At 43.4% G+C, this 24,305-nt stretch overlaps 1 protein-coding gene across 8 annotated transcripts in view; it reads left to right on the top strand.

Annotated features, from left to right (window-relative positions):
- Window positions 1-24,305, top strand: part of LOC129866083 (eukaryotic translation initiation factor 4 gamma 1-like) — a 79,832-nt gene that overhangs the window by 1,120 nt on the left and 54,407 nt on the right. For 4 of the 8 annotated variants that reach the window (XM_055939245.1, XM_055939243.1, XM_055939244.1 and 1 more), the window contains exons 1-8: window positions 1,025-1,130; window positions 7,626-7,707; window positions 7,802-7,919; window positions 8,040-8,123; window positions 10,567-10,599; window positions 13,442-13,462; window positions 13,826-14,002; window positions 14,678-14,777. In XM_055939245.1, the coding sequence (XP_055795220.1) occupies window positions 7,845-7,919; window positions 8,040-8,123; window positions 10,567-10,599; window positions 13,442-13,462; window positions 13,826-14,002; window positions 14,678-14,777 (490 nt within the window). In that variant the 5' untranslated portion in view covers window positions 1,025-1,130; window positions 7,626-7,707; window positions 7,802-7,844. Of the gene's footprint in view, window positions 1-1,024; window positions 1,131-7,625; window positions 7,708-7,801; window positions 7,920-8,039; window positions 8,124-10,566; window positions 10,600-13,441; window positions 13,463-13,825; window positions 14,003-14,677; window positions 14,778-24,305 lie in introns of those variants that run through there. The other 4 variants (XM_055939241.1, XM_055939242.1, XM_055939246.1 and 1 more) reach the window with 3 other exon arrangements.

Below are 24,305 nucleotides of genomic sequence, written 5' to 3'. Positions count from 1 at the left end.
GGTTTACTGCCTTGTTCAGGGGCAGAGCGACAGATTTTTTACCTTGTCAGCTCGGGGATTCGAACCAGCAACATTTCGGTTACTGGCCAAACGCTCTAACCACAAGGCTACCTGCCGCCCCACATATTTAACTGTGGCGTTTGTAATTTGACAGAGGGATATATTGTGGGATCTCCGTTTACTGAGAATACATATTGCTGATGCATGGACAATGTGGTAGGATCCACATTGGCAAGTTCGTTTATCCCATGCGTAATGTTCAGAGGATGACACAGCATATCGAGGATGCTACCGTGCGGTTGAAATGGTACAGATGCTGATCAGTTTCCGGGTGGTAGTTACCATCTTTTCGGTATTTGGGAGACCCCTTGCTTGTTAGCTGAATGCTAACTCAGTTTTCTTATATATCCACCTCGATGTAAGAACGGAGTTGAGCGTTCCTCAGCTACATGCTTGCTAGCCTGCATGTAATTATATGCAGATTGAGCATTGTCCGTTTATGGTTGCTATAAATGTTGGCACATTTTAAAATCAAAACCGATAAGAGAATAGAGTAGTACAAGAAGCAGGCTGCTGTGTGTGCGCATTGTGCCACACTTGCTGCGCGCGCTAAAGCCGGAGATCCACCCACGTGGTAACTCCAAAGTGGGTTTGGGGGAAAAATGGTTGCCACTAGTTAGCACAGCCTCAAAGTCAGAATTGGTTATATCGTAAAGAACCCAAAAATGTTTGCTTTTTGTTCTTAATTTAAGGTTAGGCATAATGTCGGGGCGGCAGATAGTCTAGTAGTTAGAGCATTGGACCAGTAACCGAAAGGTTGTTGAATCGAATCCCTGAGCTGACAGATTAAACATCTTTCGTTCTGTCCCTGAACAAGGCAGTTAACCCACTGTTCCTTAGTAGGCCGTCAATGTAAATAGGAATTTGTTCTTAACTGACTTGCCTAGTTAAATAAAATAAATGTTAGCAGTGTGGTTAAGTTAAATTATTGAACTGGGCGGGGATTATGACTTTGTGGCTGTGGTAACTAGTGACGACCGAAAAAGCTGTTGGAGCAACATGGCGCCGCACAGCAAAGCAATCCTACACGCCTTATCGTCTCACGTTACCGGAGCTTGTCAGAACTGAGGGTTTGAAAGTTATCCACTATCCGTAGACTGCATGCCTGTAGCTAGCAATATTACTGTGTGTATTGTCTGACAGTCGTCAGGTCTGCCTTGTTTGTTGTCCCGTGAATTTGTAGCTATGTATGTTTTGCTTGACTGAAAAATTACCGGTGTATGGCTTCTAATGCTAATGTAGCGTAGGGAATAATACATTTGGCATTAGCTCAAATGCTTTGTTTGACTGCTCAACTATTCAGTCCGCAGGGGTGTCTGGCAAGATGTCTTTCTGTTGTAGTAACATCTGCATTAGAGAAGCGATTACTGATATACGGCGATTACCGACACGTGAACTTGGCTGAGAACCTCGGCTCAAAATGGATGCCGCTTCAGAGCCAGCTCGTGAGCCTTGAGGAAGCAGGCGAGCCATGATCCCAGATTTACCCCATTATTAATTAGTCCTCTACCAAATGCCTTTCTCTGAATAGCTTTGGCGCTCATATTGAGTTAGTTATTGTAAATAATAACAATAGTGGTGGAATTGTGATGATGATCAATAACAAATGACTGATGTAGCTTGCCAAGTGTACGGTCATTGACTAGAACCTGTCTGGTCCTGGGTGAAAAGGGTTAGGAAGCCCTGGTGTAGGGAATGAGGTCACTCACCTGCAATGTTCTGAACGTTGTTGATCATACAAATCTACTTTACAGAGGACACTGTCATTCAATTCTGTCCAACAGATGTGAAGTTGTTCTTTATCACATTTCAATTTGAAATGCTCTCTGGGATGGGATCTGGCAGATGGGTAGTGATTGGAATGAGGTAATCATTTTTTTTTAGGGCATGACACCACAATACTTTAGAAACAATTGGCCCCTGATGTCCCTCCGTAAGGCGTGTTATATTAAGCTATGGGTTACATATAAACATTATTTGGCAGTAGCTATGCGTGCAGTCTTGACAGGTGTCTTTTTCCTTAATTTCCACCACAGAAATGCATTACTTTTTTGGCACTGCCATCGGCCCATTGACCTGGCTGGTACTGTTCAAAGAGTTACCTAGCTTTAGAGTTGAACAGACATTTCAGAGGTCATCACATCTAGTGTGTTTGTGCATGGCCATCCAGGCAGTACAGTGCTTTTAAGGCCGACTATTGGGTAGGCTAAGTTATATGTGAACAATGTCTGAGAATCAGAGGCTAGCAATTCAAACGTTACAAACATGACATGTATCTCACTGTTTAGTCATTCCCTTCAGCACTCTTGGGGTTTGAGACTGCGTAACAAACATTGTGTAAACTTCCCATGATACTACCATTCACACAGACTAACACCTAAAATGATCCATTAGTACATAGGTAAACACACACACACACCTTTTCTGCTTTGTTATGGCGACAGCCTGGGTCTTAGGCCTCTGTGCTCCCACCCACAATAGGTCATGGGGTCCGTGTTGGGGTTATGCATCGGTCTCTGTTGCATTGGTGGTTGACCATGAACGTCCCCGCCCCACACATACACATTCATCCCCCTCTGCTGCCTGTCAGGCCAGCTGGATGACTGGAACTGGTGGGTGTGGTCTCGGCTGGGTTTCACACATCCCCCCCCTCCCTTCAACCCCTTCTCCCTTGGGCTATCCTGCCTGGTCAGTTCTGCACTGCAGCACTATTGCTGTGGGAGTAGGACACATACTGAGTTTATTTAGTATGCACACAGTTAATGCTGCTGGAATAGGATGTGATTGAGATATATGGTCATGGCTGTTTGCTCATCAGGGAACTCAACTGAATCCTTCATGTATGTGAAGTGCTCCCTCATCCTTCCAGAGGGAACAGTTTTAGGACTCAGCTATAGGGTGTGGCCCAAAACATAGGTCTCTTCCCCTCAGGGTGAATGAGTTTTTCATTAGCTGTTACCCTCCAAAAGGCTCTACACAGTCTACGCAAACCAAGGCGATGGAGGGCCGTTTGCATCACTCTACGTAGTTCTACGTACATTTGTGCGGCTGAATTTTTGGAACTTGATGCAAACTAACTCTTGTTGGCTTCTTTTGCGTAGACTGGAGAGACCTTTTTTGCTCCGAAGTGTCAACTCAGCACAAACTCACTTTCTGTCTCTGACCTAAACCAACTACGACCTCCTTTTTTAGAGACATTGCCAAATCCCTTCTAACTCCCCCACCGGTCTGAGGGTGTAGTAGTGCTAGTGGAAAATGTCTATTTCAACATTTCTTTAAGTTTGCTGTTCCACCTGTCCATTTGAAAGGTGCTGGGTTTATGTTTAGTGTGCTTTTCTTCTCTGTCTTATAGTCAGTGTTTGTTTTGGCTTCTTTCACTTGACAGAAGTGTAATTTCCCTTAGAAAACACTGACTCAGAATGACTCAGGGCTTTTCCCAACTGCTCTTTGTGTGTGGCTGAGACAGAGAGAGGGTGTGTGTCTACTGTTAATTCAGAGTGAATGGCCGCTAGATGAAACCCAACATATTCTATCGGGACAATAATAGTGATGGGGTGAAAAAAATCAATAGTTATATATTGCAATATTATTTTGGATGATATATCGATACTTTGACTCCAAGTATCGATTTGTAAAGCAATTAAATGCTAGATGGCTAAGACTATCAGGGGTTTTTATGCATAGAAAAGTCTTGGGTGGGCCTCCTATGTCTAAACAGTTACAAAATAGATAATAATAATCGTGTCCATGTGTATACGGAACGTATTCAGACCCCTTCCCTTTTTCCACATTTTGTTACGTTAGTCTTATTCAAAAATCTATCAAATAAAACATTTTCCTCATCAATCCACACACAATAACCCATAAAGGCAAAGCGAAAACCGATTTTGAGATTTTTGGGGGGATTATTTATATATATAAAAAACCAGATACCTTATTTACGTAAGTATTCAGAGCCTTTGCTATGAGACTGGAAATTGAGCTCCTGTTTCCATTAATCATCCATGATGTTTCTGCAACTTGATTGGAGTCCACCTGTGGTAAATTCAGTTGATGGCACATGATTTGGAAAGGCAAACACCTGTCAAAATACGGTCCACAGTTGACAGTGCATGTCAGAGCAAAAACCAAGCCATGAGGTCGAAGGGGTTGTGCGTAGAGCTCCGAGACGGGATTGAGAGTCGAGGCACAGATCTGAGGAAGGGTACCAAAACATTTCTGCAGCATTGAAGGTCCTGAAGAACAGTGGCCATCATTCTTAAATGGAAGAAGTTTGGAACCACCAAGACTCTTCCTAGAGCTGGCCAAACGGAGTAATCTGGGGAGAAGGGCCTTGGTCAGGGAGGTGACCAAGAACCCAATGGTCCCTCTGACAGGGTTCCTCTTTGGAGATGGGAGAACCTTCCAGAAGTACAACCATCTCTGCAGCACTCCACCAATCAGGCCTTTATGGTAGATGGGCCAGACGGAAGCCACTTCTCAGTAAAAGGCACATGACAGCACGCTTGGAGTTTGCCAAAAGGCACCTAATGGACTCTCAGACAATGGGAAACAAGATTCTCTGGTCTGATGAAACCAAGATTGAACTCTTTGGCCAGAATGCCAAGCGTCACGTCGGGAGGAAACCTGGCACCGTCCCTACGGTGAAGCATGATGGTGGCATCATCAAGAAAACTATTTAATCAACTTTAGACTAAGGCTGTAGCGTAACAACGTGATAGTCAAGGAGTCTGAATACTTTCCGAAGGCACTGTGTACAGTACCAGTCAAGTTTGGACACACCTACTCATTCATTCTACATTGTAGAATAATAGTGAATACATCAAAACAATGAAATAACACATGTAATCATGTAGTAACCAAAAAAGTGTTAAACAATTCAAAATATATTTTAGATTAGCCACCCCTTGCCTTGATGACAGCATTGCACACCCTTGGCATTCTGTCAACCAGCTTCATGAGGAATGCTTTTCCAATAGTCTTGAAGGACATCCCACATATGCTAAGCACTTGTTGGCTGCTTTTCCTTCACTCTGCGGTCCAACTCATCCCAAACCATCTCAATTGGGTTATGGTCGGGTGATTGTGGAGGTCAGGTCATCTGATGCAGCACTCCATCACTCTTCTTGGTCAAATAGCCCTTAAGCAGCCTGGAGGTGTTTAGGGTCATTGTCCTGTTGAAAAACAAACTGTTTTTGCTCTGTCATTATGGCATATTGTGTGTAGATTGATGAGGAAAAAAATAACAATTTAACACATTTTAGAATAAGGCTGTAATCTAACAATGTGGGGAAAGTACTTTCCGAAAGGCATTGGGTGTTGACATATAATTTTTCGAGATGGAAAAACGTTTTCAGTGTGAACTTAAATGACGAAAACAAGATTTAAAGTATGTAGAAAATATAATGGACCTATATAAACTCAGCAAAAAATGACACGTCCCTTTTTCAGGACCCTGTCTTTCAAAGATAATTTGTAAAAATCCAAGTAACTTCAGATCTTCATTGTGAAGGGTCTAAACACTGTTTCCCAAGCTTGTTCAATGAACTATAAACAATTAATGAATATGCACCTGTGGAACGGTCGTTAAGACACTAACAGCTTACAGACGGTAGACAATTAAGGTCCCAGTTATGAAAACTTAGGACACAAAAGAGTTCTTTCTACTGACTCTGAAAACACCAAGAGAAAGATGCCCAGGTCCCTGCTAATCTATGTGAACATGCCTTAGGCATGCTGCAAGGTGGCATGAGGACTGCAGATGTGGCCAGAGCAATAAACTGCAATGTCCGTACTGTGAGACGCCTAAGACCGCGCTACAGGGAGACAGGACGGACAGCTGATCGTCCTCGCAGTGGCAGACCATGTGTAACAACACCTGCACAGGATCGGTACGACTGAACATCACACCTGCGGGACAGGTACAGGATGGCAACAGCTGCCCGAGTTACACCAGGAATGCACAATCACTCCATCAGTGCTCAGACAGTCCGCAATAAGGCAGGTCCTCACCAGACATCACCGGCAACAACGTCGCCTATGGGCACAAACCCACCGTCACTGGACCAGACAGAACTGGCAAAAAGTGCTCTTCGCTGACGAGTCGTGTTTTTTTCTCACCCAGGGTGATGGTCGGATTTGCATTTATCCTCGAAGGAATGAACGTTACAATGAGGCCTGGGTACTCTGCGGCGGGGTCAATTTGGAGGTGGAGGGTCCGTCATGGTCCAGGGCGGTGTGTCACAGCATCATTGGACTGAGCTTGTTGTCATTGCAGGCAATCTCAACGCTGTGCGTTACAGGGAAGATATCCTCCTCCCTCATGTGCTACCCTTCCTGCAGGCACATCCTAACATGACCCTCCAGCATGACAATGCCACCAGCCATACTGCTCGTTCTGTGCGTGATTTCCTGCAAGACAGGAATGTCAGTGTTCTGCCATGGCCAGCGAAGAGCCCGGATCTCAATCCCATTGAGCACATCTGGGACCTGTTGGATCGGAGGGTAAGGGCTAGGTTCATTCCCCCCAGAAATGTCCTGGAACTTGCAGGTGCCTTGGTGGAAGAGTGGGGTAACATCTCACAGCAAGAACTGGCAAATCTGGTGCAGTCCATGAGGAGGAGATGCACTACAGTACTTAACGCAGCTGGTGGCCACACCAGATACTGACTGTTACTTTTGATTTTGACTCCCACTTTGCTCATTATTAAATTTCTGTTAGTCACATGTCTGTGGAACTTGTTCAGCTCATGTTTCAGTTGTTGAATCTTGTTATGTTCATACAAATATTTACACCATGTGAAGTTTGCTGAAAATCAACACAGTTGACCGTGAGGGGATGTTTATTGTTTTGCTGAGTTTATTATTTTTAAGAACTAACAATCACCAAAATGAACCACATTCATTAGTATTTTTGTCGTGGCCTGAGGCCTCCATTAATTCTGTTATGTTTGCGTCACTCGGCTAGGGTAAGTCATGGCAAAATGTGTAGAATTGCAGGAAATTGGCTTTACAACGGCACATTTTTCTTTGACTAGTGGAAATGTGTAGAATTGTAGGAAATTAGGTTTTAACCGGCTACATTTTGTCACTGCGGACAACAGAAGGGCCTCAAATGTTCGGTTAGCGACCACTCCAATGGCCACGCTCACCACCTAAGCACCATTTCTGAACCAGAATAAACCCTGTCTAACTCTCATTGTATCTGTGCCAACTCCGGTATTTTTAATCATATAGCTTGTTCTGTCTTTAAAATAGTGAGCCAACATGTTTTCAACACTTATTTTCATGACTGATCAAAACTAATTTTCTCATGCTCTCTTCGCTGTGCAGCAGACATATAGTGAGCAATAGGTATGTTTGGAACATCAAATCGCAAAATCGCAGTATTGAATCGCACTAACCTACATATAGAATTGTGAAATCGTATTGTGATGTCCTTGACAATTCCCAGCCCCTGACAATATGTCTATCTCCTGGGGAATAGAATTGTATCCCCTGTGTACCAAACCATTGGATTCATAACTGAGATGACAGAGACAATCTGACCTCTCTCTTTCTGACAGGGCGATCAGAGGACAGACGGCCACCACATTGGCACACCACCGAGCCTTCCTCCCGTTCCTGGGACTAAACACGGTTCAAAGTGTGAGTGCTGATCAACAAAGCCTAAACACCGTTCTCTCTCTCGCATAGTCTATCCCTGATTTTCTCTTCACCTCCTCCACCCTCTTCCTCTCAGATTTCTGTACAAGTCCGAGTGCGCCCATGCAGAACCACATGAAATGAATAAAGCACCACAGCCTATAACGGGACCCCCCTCTGCCACCCACCCTGCCCCCTCCCCCGGACTCCAACAGGTAATGAGAATCTACTGTTTGTTTTAATTGGGGCTTCAATCTTGTCTCATGGTTGTTTGTCCAATCAGCAACCATAGTGTTGATCACGGTCTCTCCTCTCCTTTCCTCTCCCTTTCACAGGCCACCTTCCCTCCTGGACAACCCCCCTCTGTTGTCTTTGCCACCCCACCTCCACAAATGAACCCAGCACCACAGCACCGACAGGTACGCACTCCGTCACCCCACAGCTTCATTTAGTCCCTAGTGCAGTGTCTTAATCCATTGGTAGGAATGTAGATCCTGCTTAGGGCTGTTGTGACCGTATTACCGCCACAACGGCGGTCAGGAGTCATGAAGGCAGTCAAATTCCAAGTGACTGTTTAGTAATTAGGCTTCTCCAAGCTCTGATGCTCCTGATGGTCATTAGTAGCCTACCAAACTTGCTAACTGCATGGTACTCAGCGCTGTAACACTTCATGTTGCGCAACATTTCTATAGGCTGTGCAATTGCATGAGACAACAGAGTGATGGCTTCTATTAAAAATAGGAGGATCCTATCAGCTTTCAATAGGCTAGACCTACCAAATGTATTCCTCAACTTTCCTAATATTAAGCACATGGCTTCTCTTTAAAACAGAAGTATAGCCTACCTGGCTGGCTTGAAAATGTACCACGGGAAAAGCCTGCTCCATTTGCTATTTAAGTGCATAGATTACTTGTATTTCTTCCCCCGCCCCTGTTTCGAGACGAGTGCATGACAATGGTACATTATAAATCAAAACACATTTAATATATATCATTTTGACTTTTTCGAACCACAGTCGCGCACCTCATGTATCCTAGCCCATAGGCCTATATGTTTAATTAAGGTTTGTATCACAACTAAAGTGGCCAAATAACTTCTTAAAATTAAGCACATTAATCCTTCTTTACAAGTCTTGTAGAGCCTAATTGCCATAAATAAGCAGCGGTTGAGTTTCAAATGTAGTGAATTTTTTACCATAAACATGCACCTTTTTATAATAAAAGCATTACATGCATAATCGCATTTGTGGTCACTTTTGATAATGGTTTTTTCCCTCTAATGGAAAATTGCTGCGCTTATAATGTGAAGAAATAGCCTAATAGTTTATCAACATTTTAAGCTACGTTCTGAAAAGTTGTCCGCCTCATTGCGTAAAATAATATTTATTGACGCTAGGGGTTGTATTAATTTGGGATCTATCGCATACCACAACTGTCCCAGACTTATTTATTTCTCGCACAGAATAGAATAGGTCAACTTTTGTACTATGGGAGATATTAGATTGACATAAGACTAGTGCTTTTGCTGTTCGTTAGGCCTACTCATCTACTCATCTTATTGGCTGACAAGAAGTAAATCTGGACAGTTCTTCCAATATCTTTAATATGCACATCGGAATTGCAGAAGGATGCGCGCAGTTGCGTTCCTGATGTGTCTGTTCCGCTTGTAACCTGGGAGAAAGACCCGATCACGTGCTGGAGAGCCATGTGAGTGAGAGGTGCTTCGGAGCACGCAGTACTCGGGGAGAAGGGAATTATCATCATATTTAGCCCAAGGCCACAACGGCCACTAGCCGCAAAAGGCATCGATTTTTGTAGAGAGCATTACAGCCACACAAAGGGCATGCCGCCGGGAAATTCGAGACATTATCAAGTGCTTGTCAAATTGTGAATGAGAGACTCATGAAGTGTGTACAGCCTGCGCAAAAATAACAAAGCAGAGCTCATGCCTTTTCACGCGACCTTTTTTCAAATCATTAGTCGCATCATGCAGCCTTACAATGTATTAATAATCTAAACATATATCCCAACGTTTGTAGAACTAAAGGTACATAAATAACTCTAAATTAAGCATATAGGAGTACCTATTTCTTTGTTAAACACTCAACACAGAATAGCCGCACGTGCTCACTCCCTCAAATCTTTTGGAGAAAATAGCCTTTCTATTTTATTCAGCTTTGTTCAATTGTATTCTTCATACTATATAATAATGCCACGGAATTCTAAGCAAATCTTGTCTGCTAAAAGAACAAGTGTAGCCCACAGCCATATGGCATATCCAGATCAGGACTTAATATAAGGACAACTCTAGCATAGAGTATGCTATTCTGTTCTTCTGAAATGGACTACATTTTCTTCGTATCATGTTTCTTTAGACCTGTCTTAAATACATATTGGATTTATTTTGAAGGTGTGGGCTATATTACATGGATTTATTAGACTTTTTACAAATTTAAATATTCCAAAGGTCTGCATCAATGGCTTTGGAAGCCAGGAGATGCTAAATGTGTTTGTTAATTAACGGTCAACAATCACAGGCTGATGAAATGTCATGACAGCCATAATCGTGCTACGTGTAAACTTTCATTCTTTCCTCTTGATGCCATCTCTTACTGTTTAGTGTTCAGTGAGTGTACGTTCCACACTCCAACCTGTCATTGTTACTGCTAGAAGGCAAAATCATTCTCTCAGATGAGACCTGTATTGTGTTTTGAATCCTCTTGTTGAGCCCTGCTCCATGTCTGCCTATCTCTCACTCTGTGTGTGGGGGTGTATCGAGGAGGGTTGTGTCTGCTGCTCTTCAGCTGGTGTCCTATGTGGGTTTAACCTCTGACCTGTGACCTGTCTTGCTCTCCTTTTCTAGTTTGCCCCCGGGCCCCGTGCTTTACACCAACAGGTACTAACAGCCTAACCAGGGACTTGGGTGGGCTGGGTTCAAATAGGGGGCAGTGTAGAGTTCTCTCTCTACTTGCATTTCCTGTCTTTCTAAACTGTTTTTGAGCACTGAATGTTGTAAAATCTACACGTTTATTATGGTATGCTAAGAGATTGAATCTGCTGTAGAATCCTATTCCAAAAGTATTCTGGGATATCTTGGCTCTGGGATCCCTCATTCATTGGGAACTTGTCATGTTCACACACACACACCAGGATTTCCGTTAGCGGGTAATTATTGGCTTTTGTCCGGTTACATCTAATTATTTGTATAAAAAAAAATAAGCCATAAATTAAATTGGCTCCAGACAATTGTCCAGGGGGAGAGAAAAAAATTATAAGTGCTAAATAATGCTTTTTAGGCTATTCATTGATGGAAATACATTTAACTGGTCATGCTTATCGGTTTGTAGGCTAATTTGCATAATTTAGTGGAATTAAATTGGCCTGTGTGTACATTATATTCATTATGTATCTTATTTATTACACGCATACAGATACGGAGCCTTTAAGTAGAAAATCATCTGTCAAACAGCACAAGAGCTGCTGCTTCTGCGTTCCAAGTTGTTTTGAAGGCGGCATCAAACTGCAACATAAGGCAGACTTCATCAGCACGTCACACACCACTTTGCAATGAGCTGGAGGCAATGTGATTTTAGAAGACATAGACATATACGTTTTAATACATACACTGAACAAAAATATAACATGAAACAATTTCAAAGATTTAATTGAGTTAGAGTTCATATAAGGAAATGAGTTAGGCCCTAATCTATGAATTTGGTCACAAATACCTTAACATTTAAACAATAAATAAAAGTATGGATGTGGATCAGAAAGCCAGTCACTATCTGGTATGGATCTCAACACAGTATCTCTGTGCATTTAAAATTGCCATCAATAAAATGCAATCGTGTAAGTTGTCCGTATGCCTGCCCATACCGTAACCCCACCGCCACCATGTTCACAACATTGACATCAGCAAACCGCTTGCCCATCCGACGCCATAAACGCTGCCTGCCATCTGCCCAGTACAGTTGAAACTGTGATTTATCCGTGAAGAGCACACTTCTCTAGTGTGCCAGTGGCCATTGAAGGTGAGCATTTGCCCACTGATGTCGGTTACGCCGCCGAACTGCAGTCAGGTCAAGACCCTGGTGAGGACGACAAGCACGCAGATGAGCTTCCCTGAGATGGTTTCTGACAGTTTGTGCAGAAATTCTTCGGTTTGCTCAAACCCACAGTTTCATCAGCTGTCCGGGTGGCTTATCTTAGGCGATCCCGCAGATGAAGAAGCCAGACGTGCAGATGCTGGGCTGGCATGGTTACATGTGGTCTGCGGTTGTGAGGCCGGTTGGACATAATTTCTCTAAAATGACGTTGGTTGCGACTTATGGTAGAGAAATGAACATTCAATTCTCTGGCAACAGCTTTGGTGGACATTGCTGCAGTCAGCATGCCAATTGCATGCTCCCTCAACTTGAGACATCTGTGGTATTGTTGTGTGACAACTGCACATGTTAGTGGCCTTTTATTGTCCCCAGCACAAGATGTACCTGTGTAATGATCATGCTGTTTAATTAGCTTCTTGACATTCCTCACCTGTCAGGTGGATTGATTATTTTGGTAAAGAAAAAATGCTCACTAACAGGGATCTAAACACATTCTTCACAACATTTGAGAATAAGCTTTTTTTGCGTATGGAACATTTCTGGGATATTTTTATTTCATCTCATGAAACATGGGACCACACTTTACATATTGCGTTTATATTTTTTGTTCAGTACATTGAGGAATTTCTTACCTTGCTTCAAAGTAGCCTATTAGATCTCCTCTCTTTTAAAATGTTCATCTCTGTCACATGAAAGTGCTCGCATGTGCTGTGCGCTTTTGACAACTAGGGTTTCTGGCTAATTCCCGACTGCATTGTGTGCATTGTTGCGCTTATAATGTGAAGAAATAATCTTTTATCAACGTTTTAAGCTAAAAGTTCTGATCTGTTGCGTCAGACTCATTGCTTTCTGTTTATTTTTATGTAGCCTAGGCCTGCTGGTTGTATGAGTCTGTTTGGAATAGGCTATTTCTTTCTCAACAAGCTGACCAATAAAATAAGTAGCATATACTTTTCTACTCTTGATTGACATAGACTAGTGATTTTGCTGTTTGTTCTCTTCTTGCTGGCTGAGGAAAAGTTAAATAGGAAAACAGTTATTCTAACATGCTCAAAGTGCACATCAGAATTCAGTAAGAAGGACCGTACATCGTTGCATTCTCCACTTGCATGTTCTGTTAATATGAATGACCATATACTAAATGTGATTTTTGTCATTCTGAGCACAGTGGGTGGATGCCCTAATCAGGTTATTACCCAATGCATATTGGTCTGGTAAATAACATTTAAAAAGCCAAATGTCCGGCGCCACATTTTCCTAACGGAAACCCTGACACACACACACCGACTCAGTGTTCTATGTTAGCTTTGACATGGACACAGTTGCTCACACACCTGCATTTTTAAAGGACTATGGATGCATGCTGCTTGTTAATTCACTACTGTGGGGGTAGGTTTTCTGCTTTCTATCAACTGACTGCTGCTCTCTCTCTTCCCCCCTCTCACCCCCCCCCCCCTCTCTTTCTCTCTCTCCCCCCCTCTCTTTCTCTCTCTCCCCCCCTCTCTTTCTCTCTCCCCCCCCTCTCTTTCTCTCTCTCCCCCCCTCTCTTTCTCTCTCTCCCCCTCTCTCTCCCCCTTCTCTCCCTTGCGTCCGTGTGCATTCACGTGGTGTCTGTGGGATGTGCTGCTGAAGGGAGGATTCAGGTCACTGCAGGTAACACTTCTCCTCTTCTTTTTCCAGAGGAGTCGGTCTGTCTGTAGTTGGCAGTGTTCGTGCCTGTGGTCCTGCCATCATTTTTTGGCTTTAGTTTTGCTTAAAGAGACGCATCAGAATGTAAATGAAGCAACACAGAAGGTTCTAGTTTTATTTGGTTTTTAGCAGTTTGAATTCTGCCTTTATGAACAGGCTGTTAGTGTCAGAACAGACTGTTAAAATTGTTGTAGTATAAATTGCCATAAGAAATGGCAAGGGGAAATATAATAGCCCTCATTTAACGTTTTAATTGTTGAATGTTCTTTACAAAAGAGGACTTTTCCATAACTTGTTCCTCTCTCCTCCTCTCCTACCTCTCTCCAGCCGTACTACAGCCGGCCCAGTCTGCCCAGCAATGCCCCCCGGGTGCCCCCCAGCAGCACGCCAAGGCCTGTGGCGCCCACACACGTCTACCAGCCGGGCCAACAGATGATGATGATCCCCTCACAGCAGATCCCCTTCCCCAACCAACAGGGCCCCGCCTACTTCATACCCGGACAGGTAACTTCACCCCGCCCCTTCCACCAGGGTGCTCCATCTATACTAGGGGCCACTGTCATTCTCTTTACTCAGACATTCACTATACCTTTTGGGACTGTTCTTTTGCACCAGGCAAGCTCAATCAAACGCAGCTATGGTATTTGGAAAGAAAGGAAATGCTTTTTGAAACCAGGTCTGGTAGCAACTAGCAAGGCAGTCCCCCTCCCCGTCTGTGAGGGAGGCCCACATGGAGTGGTCTGGTGACCCTGGCTCAGGGACAGATTCTGCTGAGTCTGGCCTCCGCTCTATGGAGCCAGTGCTGGGAAAAATGCCCCTCTCCCCTTCCCCAGGCGATCAGCTGACCCTCCAGTCCCTTCCTGATTGTGCAGTGCTTAAAAGCACCACAGAGAAAGAGAGACGGATGGCTGTTACTGTGTGTTAGAGGGAGGTGGAGGGGTGCAAGTTAAACCTTCAGAGAGGTTTTCCTGCCTTGCCTGTGTGTGGGACAAAGAAAGGTATAGGGATCTGAGTTAGATCAAATACTAGTTGGCAGGCTGTCTTAGCACCTTTTCCATCCTACTCATTGTTTTGAAGTTGAATTTTAGCTTGCCTTTAATACTCTGGGCTTGGGGAACATTCTACAATGTACCTTTTTAGATAATATCTAAACCATTCTGTCATGTCTCTCTCCCTCAGTACCGGTCAACGTACGTGGCCACCCCTCAGCAGTACCCGGTCCCACCGGGAAATCCAGGCTTCTACCCAGGCACCAGCCCAGCTGAATATGGCACATATGGTAAGAGGCTCTGTTTGGGGCCTTGCCTGCCGATACCCACCTTTACCCAAAACCACAGGCCTCAGCTTAACACTGCTCTCTCCTGGACACACTGAAAACAGGGATGTCAATTCCTGAGATTAATTTAAATGTATTTTCAACAGAATTTCAATTGACTAAATTCAAGTGAAATTGATTTCAACCCTGACACACAGGTCAAATTCCAAACCTGTTACATATTTCGGCACAAATAAGTAATTCCCAACATTGTTGTCTGTTCCAAATTCCTTAACTTCCCTGTTCATTTTATCTAGTAATGAAGTCCTCTGGGCTGGTGATGCAGAGTATGACTGCCCTCTAGTGGTATGTGTTTGCCAGTACAGGGGCTATAGAAAGCTCACTGGTTGTCCTGAAAACAAGCTTGGTGACCCTGCTCACAAGTCTGTGTGCTATGTAGTGGCTTAGCAGTCCGTATGTGGAGTCTACTTTAGAAATGTTAAGTCTTGACATGCATTACTCCAACATGGTATACAAGAGAGAGGGGGGAGTTGATGTGTGGTTGCTTGTGTGTGTGTGTGTGGATATATTTCTGCATATCAATATTTCTGTGTGTGTACTTTGTATAGATCTGGTCAGATGTCATTGTAGAGCTGTTTTTCGACTGCAGACTAGAAATCTTTCTTCCTTCTGAGCTAGAACATTTAGAGGAGTGAGCACATTTTCTGAATTTTTCCCTCGTGCTGCCAGTCTAATAGATTTAGCTTGTGTGCTCATGTTAGTCACGTGCTCGCTCAATGACTCACAAAGGTACTGACTCATGTTCTCTCACACCTGGCTAACACATGCACTGTCACACACATGCACCAGTCTCACACTGACATTGACTCCCTTTTTGTTTGGGCCTCTGCAACCATGGACAGACAGATAAACGTGCACAGAGCCTCTGCCTGTATGCGTGTGTGTTTTGAGACCGCAGTGCAAAGTTTGGGGGCAGGAATGTATTTGAGTCTGCTCCAGTAGGCTTCTGGCTGAGACCAAGACCAGGAGGAAGGGAAGTGAGTGTGACCTCAGGCTTAGCTCACTGGTGCTTCTTCCAGTTTTGGCAGCAAATACTAGTCTTGAGGCTGGTGCTCTGGAGGTGTGTGAAACTAAAATACCTCCCCCTCAGTGCCTCACAGATTTGCCTTGCTTCCATTATGCCCCCTAGCTCCTTCTCCCATTCGCTGTTTTAAAATACCTGAAAGGACTGGATATGTGTAAGCAGTATGGTGATGGCTCCGCCGGCCTAGCTCTTCAGTAGGCAAAGTGGAACTTCCGCTCGACTGTTTTCACCTACACAGTCCTTTGAGATTTTCACACCTGAGGGAGTGGGAACTAGAGGGCAAGATGGAAGCAGATTGAGTACATGTTAGCTGGTGACAGATTGACATTGAAAGGGGCCTATGTAGTGCGTTAGTGATCATTCCAGAAATGCCTCTTCATTTCATCCCCTCAAGCCCACACACTAGATTTGACATGTCCAGTTTATCAAAACCAATTTTATGTCACATGCGCCGAGTACAACAGAATTCACCTTACCGTGAAATGATTACTTACAAGCCCTTAAACAACAGTGCAGTTCAAGAAATGGTTAGAAAAATATTTACTAAATAAACAAAAAAATACTTTAACACAATAACGAGGCTATATACAGGGGTACCGGTACCCCTGTATATAGGGGTACCGGTACCCCTGGGGTGCAGGTTAGTCGAGGTAATTTGTACAGTTAAAGTCGGAAGTTTACATACACTTAGGTTGGAGTCATTAAAACTCGTTTTTCAACCACTCCACAAATTTCTTGTAAACAAACTATAGTTTTGGCAAGTCTGTTAGGACATCTACTTTGTGCATGACACAAGTAATTTTTACAACAATTGTTTAGACAGATTATTTCACTTATAATTCACCGTATCACAATTCCAGTGGGTCAGAAGTTTACATACACTAAGTTGACTGTGCCTTTAAACAGCTTGGAAAATTCCAGAAAATGATGTCATGGCTTTAGAAGCTTCTGATAGGATAATTGACGAAATTTGAGTCAATTGGAGGTGTACCTGTGGATGTATTTCAAGGCCTACCTTCAAACTCCGTGCCTCTTTGCTTGACATAATGGGAAAATCAAAAGAAATCAGCCAAGACCTCAGGAAAAAAATGGTATACCTCCACAAGTCTGGTTCATCCTTGGGAGCAATTTCCAAACGCCTGAAGGTACCACGTTCATCTATACAAACCATAGTACGCAACTATAAACACCATGGGACCACACAGCAGTCATACCGCTCAGGAAGGAGACGCGTTCTGTCTCCTAGAGATGAACGTACTTTGGTGCGAAAAGTGCAGATCAATCCCAGAACAACAGCAAAAGGACCATGTGAAGATGCTGGAGGAAACGGGTACAAAGGTATCTATATCCACAGTAAAACGAGTCCTATATCGACAACCTGAAAGGCCGCTCAGCAAATCAAATTGTATTTGTCACATGCAGATGTTAATGCGAGTGTAGCGAAGTGCTTCTAGTTCCGACCATGCAGTCATATCTAACAAGTAATCTAACCTAACAATTTCACAACAACTACCTTATACACACAAGTGTAAAGGAATGAATAAGAATATGTACATATAAATATATGAATGAGCAATGGCCGAATGGCATAGGCAAGATGCAGTATATGGTATAGAGTACAGTATATACATATGAGATGAGTAATGTAGGGTATGTAAACATTATATAAAGTGGCTAGTGATACATTTATTACATCAATTTTTCATTATTTAAGTGGCTAGAGATGAGTCAGTATTTTGGCAGCAGCCACTCAATGTTAGTGATGGCTGTTTAACAGTCTGATGGCCTTGAGATAGAAGCTGTTTTTCAGTCTCTCGGTCCCCGCTTTGATGCACCTGTACTGACCTCGCCTTCTGGATGTTAGTGGGGTGAACAGGCAGTGGCTCGGTGGTTGTTGTCTTTGATGATCTTTTTGGCCTTCCTGTGACATCGGGTGGTGTAGGTGTCCTGGAGGGCAGGTAGTTTGCCCCCGATGATGCGTTGTGCAGACCTCACTACCCTCTGGAGAGCCTTACGGTTGTGGGTGGAGCAGTTGCCGTACCAGGTGGTGATACAGCCTGACAGGATGCTCTCGATTTGTGCATCTGTAAAAGTTTGAGTGCTTTTGGTGACCAGCCGAATTTCTTCAGCAGCCTTTTTCACCATGCTGTCTGTGTAGGTGGACCATTTCAGTTTGTCCGTAATGTGTACGCCGAGGAACTTCAAACTTTCCACCTTCTCCACTACTGTCCCGTCGATGTGAATAGGGGGCTGCTCCCTCTGCTGTTTCCTGAAGTCTACGATCATCTCCTTTGTTTTGTTGACATTGAGTGTGAGGTTATTTTCCTGACACCACACCGAGGGCCCTCACCTCCCTGTAGACCGTCTCATCGTTGTTGATAATCAAGCCTACCACTGTAGTGTCGTCTGCCAACTTGATGATTGAATTGGAGGCGTGCATGGCCACGCAGTCATGGGTGAACAGGGAGTACAGGAGAGGGCTGAGAACACACCCTTGTGGGGCGCCAGTGTTGAGGATCAGCGGAGTGGAGATGTTGTTACCTACCCTCACCACCTGGGGGTGGCCCGTCAAAGTCCAGGACCCAGTTGCACAGGGCGGGGTCGAGACCCGGGGTCTCGAGCTTATTGACGGGTTTGTAGGGTACTATGGTGTTAAATGCTGAGCTGTAGTCGATGAACAGCATTCTTACATAGGTATTCCTCTTGTACAGATGGGTTAGGGCAGTGTGATTGCGTAGTCTGTGGACCTTTTGGGTCGGTAAGCAAATTGGAGTGGGTCTAGGCTGTCAGGTAGGGTGGAGGTGATATGGTCTTTGACTAGTCAAAGCACTTCATGATGACAGTAGTGAGTGCTACGGGGCGATAGTCATTGAGCTCAGTTACCTTCGCTTTCTTGGGTACAGGATCATTGGTGGCACTCTTGAAGCATGTGGGAACAGGAGACTGGGATAAGGATTGATTGAATATGTCTGTAAACACACCAGCCAGCTGGTCTGCGCATGCTCTGAGGACGCGGCTGGTGATGCCGGCAGCCTTGCGAGGGTTAACACGTTTAAATGTATTACTCACGTTGGCTGCAGTGAAGGAGAGCCCGCAGGTTTTGGTAGCGGGCCGTGTCAGTGACTGTGTTGTCCTCGACGCGAGCAAAGAAGTTTAGTTTGTCTGGGAGCAAGACATTGTTGTCAACGACGGGGCTGGTTTTCTTTTTGTAATCCGTGATTGACTGTAGACCCTGCCACATACCTCTCGTGTCTGAGCCGGTGAATTGCGATTCTACTTTATCTCTATACTGACGCTAAGCTTGTCTGCTTGCCTTGCGGAGGGAATAGCTACACTGTTTGTTTTCGGTCATGTTTCCGGTCACCTCGCCCTGATTAAAAGCAGTGGTTCGCGCTTTCAGTTTTGCGCGAATGCTACCATCAATCCACGGTTTCTGGTTGGGGAATGTTTTAATAGACGCTGTGGGTACAACATCACCGATGCACTTGCTAATCAACTCGCTCATCGAATCAGCATATTCATCAATGTTATTGTCCGATGCTATGCGGAACATATCCCAGTCCACGTGATCGAAGCAATCTTGAAGCGTGGAATCCGATTGTTCGGACCAGCGTTGAATAGAACTGAGCATGGGCGCTAACTGTTATAGTTTCTGTCTATAGGCTAAGAGCAACAAAAATGGAGTCGTGGTCAGATTTGCCGAAAGGAGGGCGGGGGAGGGCTTTATATGCGTCGCAGAAGTTAGAATAACAATGATCCAGGGTTTTGCCAGCCCGGGTCGCGCATTCGATATGCTGATAGAATTTAGGGAGCCTTGTTTTCAGATTTACTTGTTAAAATCGCCATCTACAATAAATGCAGCCTCAGGATATGTGGTTTACATAGTCAAATTAACTTCTTTCAGGGCCATCAATATGTCTGATTGGGGCGGGATATACACGACCTTGATTATGATCGAAGAGAATTCTCTTGGTAGATAATGCGGTTGGCATTTGATTGTAAGGAATTCTAGGTCAGGTGAACAAAATATCTTGAGTTCCTGTATGTTGTTATGATCACACCACGTCTCGTTAATCATAAGGCATACCTTCTTCATACCGCCCTTCTTACCAGAGAGATGTTTGTTTCTGTCGGCGCGATGCGTGAAGAAGCCGGGTGGCTGTAGCGACTCTGATGTATCCCGAGCGAACCATGTTTCCGTGAAACAAAGAACGTTACAATCTCTGATGTCTCTCTGGAAGGCAACCCTCGCTCGGATTTCGTCTACCCTCTTGTCAAGTGACTGGACATTGGAAAGTAGTATGCTCGGGAGCAGTGCGCGATGCCCCTTCTGCAGTGCTGTTGTTTTGGGTCGCCGGCTGGGATCTGATCCATTATTCTGGGTGGTGGACCAAACAGAGGATCCGCTTCGGGAAAGTTGTATTCCTGGTCGTAATGTTGGTGAGTTGACGTTGCTCTTATATCCAATAGTTCCTTCCGACTGTATGTAATAAAACCTAATATTTCCTGGAGTAACAATGTAAGAAATTACACATAAAACAAAATACTGGATAGTTTCCTAGGAACGCGAAGCGAGGCGGCCAGCTCTGTCGGCGCCGGAAGGAAGAAGCCACTGCTCCAAAACCGCCATAAAAAAAGACACTACGGTTTGCATTTGCAAATAAGGACTAAGATCGTACTTTTTTGGAGAAATGTCCTCTGGTCTGATGAAACTGTTTGGCCATAATGGGCATTGTTATGTTTGGAGGAACAAGGGGAAGGCTTGCAAGCCGAAGAACACCATCCGAACTGAAACACATGGGTGGCAGCATCATGTTGTGGGGGTGCTTTGCTGCAGGAGGGACTGATGCACTTCACAAAATAGATGGCATCATGAGGGAGGAAAATGATGTGGATATATTGAAGCAACATCTCAAGACATCAGTCAGGAAGTTAAAGCTTGGTCGCAAATGCGTCTTCCAAATGAACGATGACACCAAGCATACTTCCAAAGTTGTGGCAAAATGGCTTAAGGACAACAAAGTCAAGGTATTGGAATGGCCATCACAAAGCCCTGACCTCAATCCTGTAGAACACTTGTGGGCAGAACTGAAAAAGCGTGTGCGAGTAAGGAGGCCTACAAACCTGACTCAGTTACACCAGCTCTGTCAGGAGGAGTGGGCCAAAATGAACCCAACTTATTGTGGGAAGCTTGTGGAAGGCTACCCAAAACGTTTGACCCAAGTTAAACAATTTAAAGGCAATGCTACCAAATACTAATTGAGTGTATGTATACTTCTGACCCACTGGGAATGTGATGAAATAAATAAAAGCTGAAATAAATCATTCTCTCTGCTATTATTCTGACATTTCACATTCTTAAAATAAAGTGGTGATCCTAACTGACCTAATACAGGGAATCTTGGATTAAATGTCAGGAATTGTGAAAAACTGAGATGAAATGTAAATGTAAACTTCCGACTTTAACTGTAGGTAGGGGTAAAGTGACAATGCATAGATCATAAACAGCAGTGTAGAAACGGGTGGGGAGGGGCAATTTAAATAGTCTAGGTGGCCATTTCATTAATTGTGCAGCTGTCTTACGGCTTGGAGGTAGAAGCTGTTAAGCCTTTTGGACCTAGACTTGGTTCTCCGGTACCGCTTGCCGTGCGGTAGCAGAGAGAACATTCTCTAACTAGGGTGGCTGTAGTCTTTGACAATTTTTTAGGCCTTCTTCTGACACCGCCTAGTATATAGGTCCTGGATGGCAGGAAGCTTGGCCTCAGTGATGTACTGGGCCGTACACACTACCCTCTGTAGCGCCTTACTGTCGGAACCTGAGCTATTGCCATACCTGGCGGTGATGCAACTGGTCAGGATGTTCTTGATGGTGCAGCTGTATAACCTTTTGAGTAATCTGGGGACCCATACCAAATCTTTTCAGTCTCCCGAGGGGGGGGAAAGGTGTTGTCGTGCCCTTTTTGCGAATATCTTGGTGTGTTTGGACTAGGGTTGCACATTTTGGGGAATATTCAGAGGTGGAAACTTTCTGTGGGAGTTAACGGGAATAGATGCAAATTAACATTAATACCATTCAAATGTAGTTGCTTTTTGCATTGGATATATTTACCATATCATATGGAGACAGAAACATAAACCTTTTACCTTATCAAATGTAGACAATTTCAAATTATTAAATCCTTCCAATAGAAATAAAAACAATTTAGTTACGAATTGAACTTTAAATGAGTTGACTCTTCACATGGGATGATTTCACTGAACAATAAAAGGGAATGTTAACTTCTCTAGGGTATGTGGGACGGTAGCGTCCCACCTCGACAACAGCCATTGAAACTGCACGGCGCCAAATTCAAAACAACAGAAATCCCATAATTTAAATTCCTCAAACATACAAGTATTTTACACCATTTTAAAGATACACTTGTTGTAAATCCAGCCAAAGTGTCCTATTTCAAAAAGGTTTAATGACGAAAGCACACCAAACGATTATGTTAGGTATGAGCCAAGTCACAGAAAAAGACAGCAATTTTTTCAGCCAAAGAGAGCAGTAACAAAAAGCAGAAATAGAGATAAAATGAATCACTAACCTTTGATCTTCATCAGATGACACTCATAGGACTTCATGTTACACAATACATGTATGTTTTGTTCGGTAAAGTTCATATTTAAATAAAAAAATCTGAGTTTAGACGGGACGCTACTGTCTTACTTGGCAAAAAGCCTGAGAAAATGCAGAGCGCCAAATAGAAATTAATTACTATCAAACTTTCATTAAATCACACATGAAAGGTAACAAATTAAAGCTACACTGGTTGTGAATCCAGCCAACATGTCAGAATTCAAAAATAGGCTTTTCCCTGAAAGCATACGATGCTGTTATCTAAGTAAAGCACCATAGTAAACAAAAGAGAGAGAACATTTCAACCCTGCAGGCGCGACACAAAACGCAGAAATAAAAATTCATAATAATAATAATTCATGCCTTACCTTTGACGAGCTTCTGTTGTTGGCACTCCAATTTGTCCCATAAACATCACAAATGGTCCTTTTGTTCTATTAATTCCGTCGATATATATCCAAAATGTCCATTTATTTGGCGCGTTTGATCCAGAAAAACACAGGTTCCAACTTGCTCAAACTTTACGACAAAATATCTCATAGGTTACCTGTAAAATTGGTCCAAAAAATGTCAAACTACTTTTGTAATACAACTGTAGGTATTTTTTAACGTTAATAATCGATAAAATTGAAGACGGGATGATCTGTGTTCAATACCGGAGGAAAACAATGTGTAGCATGCTTTCTGGTCTCCCGAATTTGGGTATGCTTTTCATCCAAACGAGAAAATGCTGCCCCCTACCCTAGAGAGGTTAAATGATCCCCAATGATCCATCGCATCTCTCAAAAACATTTTCAATATACATCTGTAAAATTATATTCTAGAAGCTAAAGCTTTGGCTGTCTTCCTCTCAGGCTTCCAAGTCTTCCCCCTGAACCTCCTCAATGTCCACCTCTTGAACATAGGACTCTGTGGCCTCATCTTCACTCACTTTCCAACCGATGGCTCGTTGTCAAGCTCAAAAAGCCTCAAATTTTGACAACCCTTGTATTGGTCAGAAATAAAATTCCTCAAACATACATTTATCTTATACCATGTTAAAGGTAATCTTGTTGTTAATCCCACAAGTGTCCGATTTCAAATAGGCTTTACAGCGAAAGCACCACAAACGATTATGTTAGGTCACCGCAAAATCACAGAAAAACATTGTAATTTTTCCAGCCAAAGACAGGAGTCACAAGAAGCAGAAATAGAGATAAAATGAATCACTAACCTTTGATGATCTTCATCAGATGACACTCATAGGACTTCATATTACACAATACATATGTTTTGTTCGATAAAGCTCATATTTATATCCAAAAACCTCAGTTTACATTGGCGCCATGTTCAGAAATGCCTCCAAAATATCCGGAGAAATTGCAGAGAGCCACGTCAAATAACATAAATACTCATCATAAACTTTGATGAAAGATACATGTTTTACATAGAATTAAAGATACACTTGTTCTTAATGCAACCGCTGTGTCAGATTTCAAAAAGCTTTACGGCAAAAGCACAATATTCAATAATCTGAGAACAGCAATCAGCCACAAAAGGAAGCCATACAGTTACCTGCCAAATTGTGCAGTCAACAAAACTCATAAAAAGCATTATAAATCTTCACTTACCTTTGCTGATCTTCGTTGGAATGCACTCCCAGGACTCCCACTTCTACAATAAATTTTAGTTTTGTTCGGTAATGTCCATTTATGTCCAAATAGCTATTTTTGTTAGCGTGTTTGGTAAACAAATCCAAAGTCAGAAAGCACGTTCACTAAAAGCTGACAATGTCAAAAAGTTCCGTAAAAGTCAGTAGAAACATGTCAAATGATGTATTGAATCAATC

Source organism: Salvelinus fontinalis, chromosome 11, assembly GCF_029448725.1.
Source record: "Salvelinus fontinalis isolate EN_2023a chromosome 11, ASM2944872v1, whole genome shotgun sequence".
Lineage (NCBI taxonomy): Eukaryota > Metazoa > Chordata > Actinopteri > Salmoniformes > Salmonidae > Salvelinus > Salvelinus fontinalis.
The sequence above is the reverse complement of the archived record's forward strand: the minus strand, read 5'-3'. Positions and strand labels throughout refer to the sequence as shown.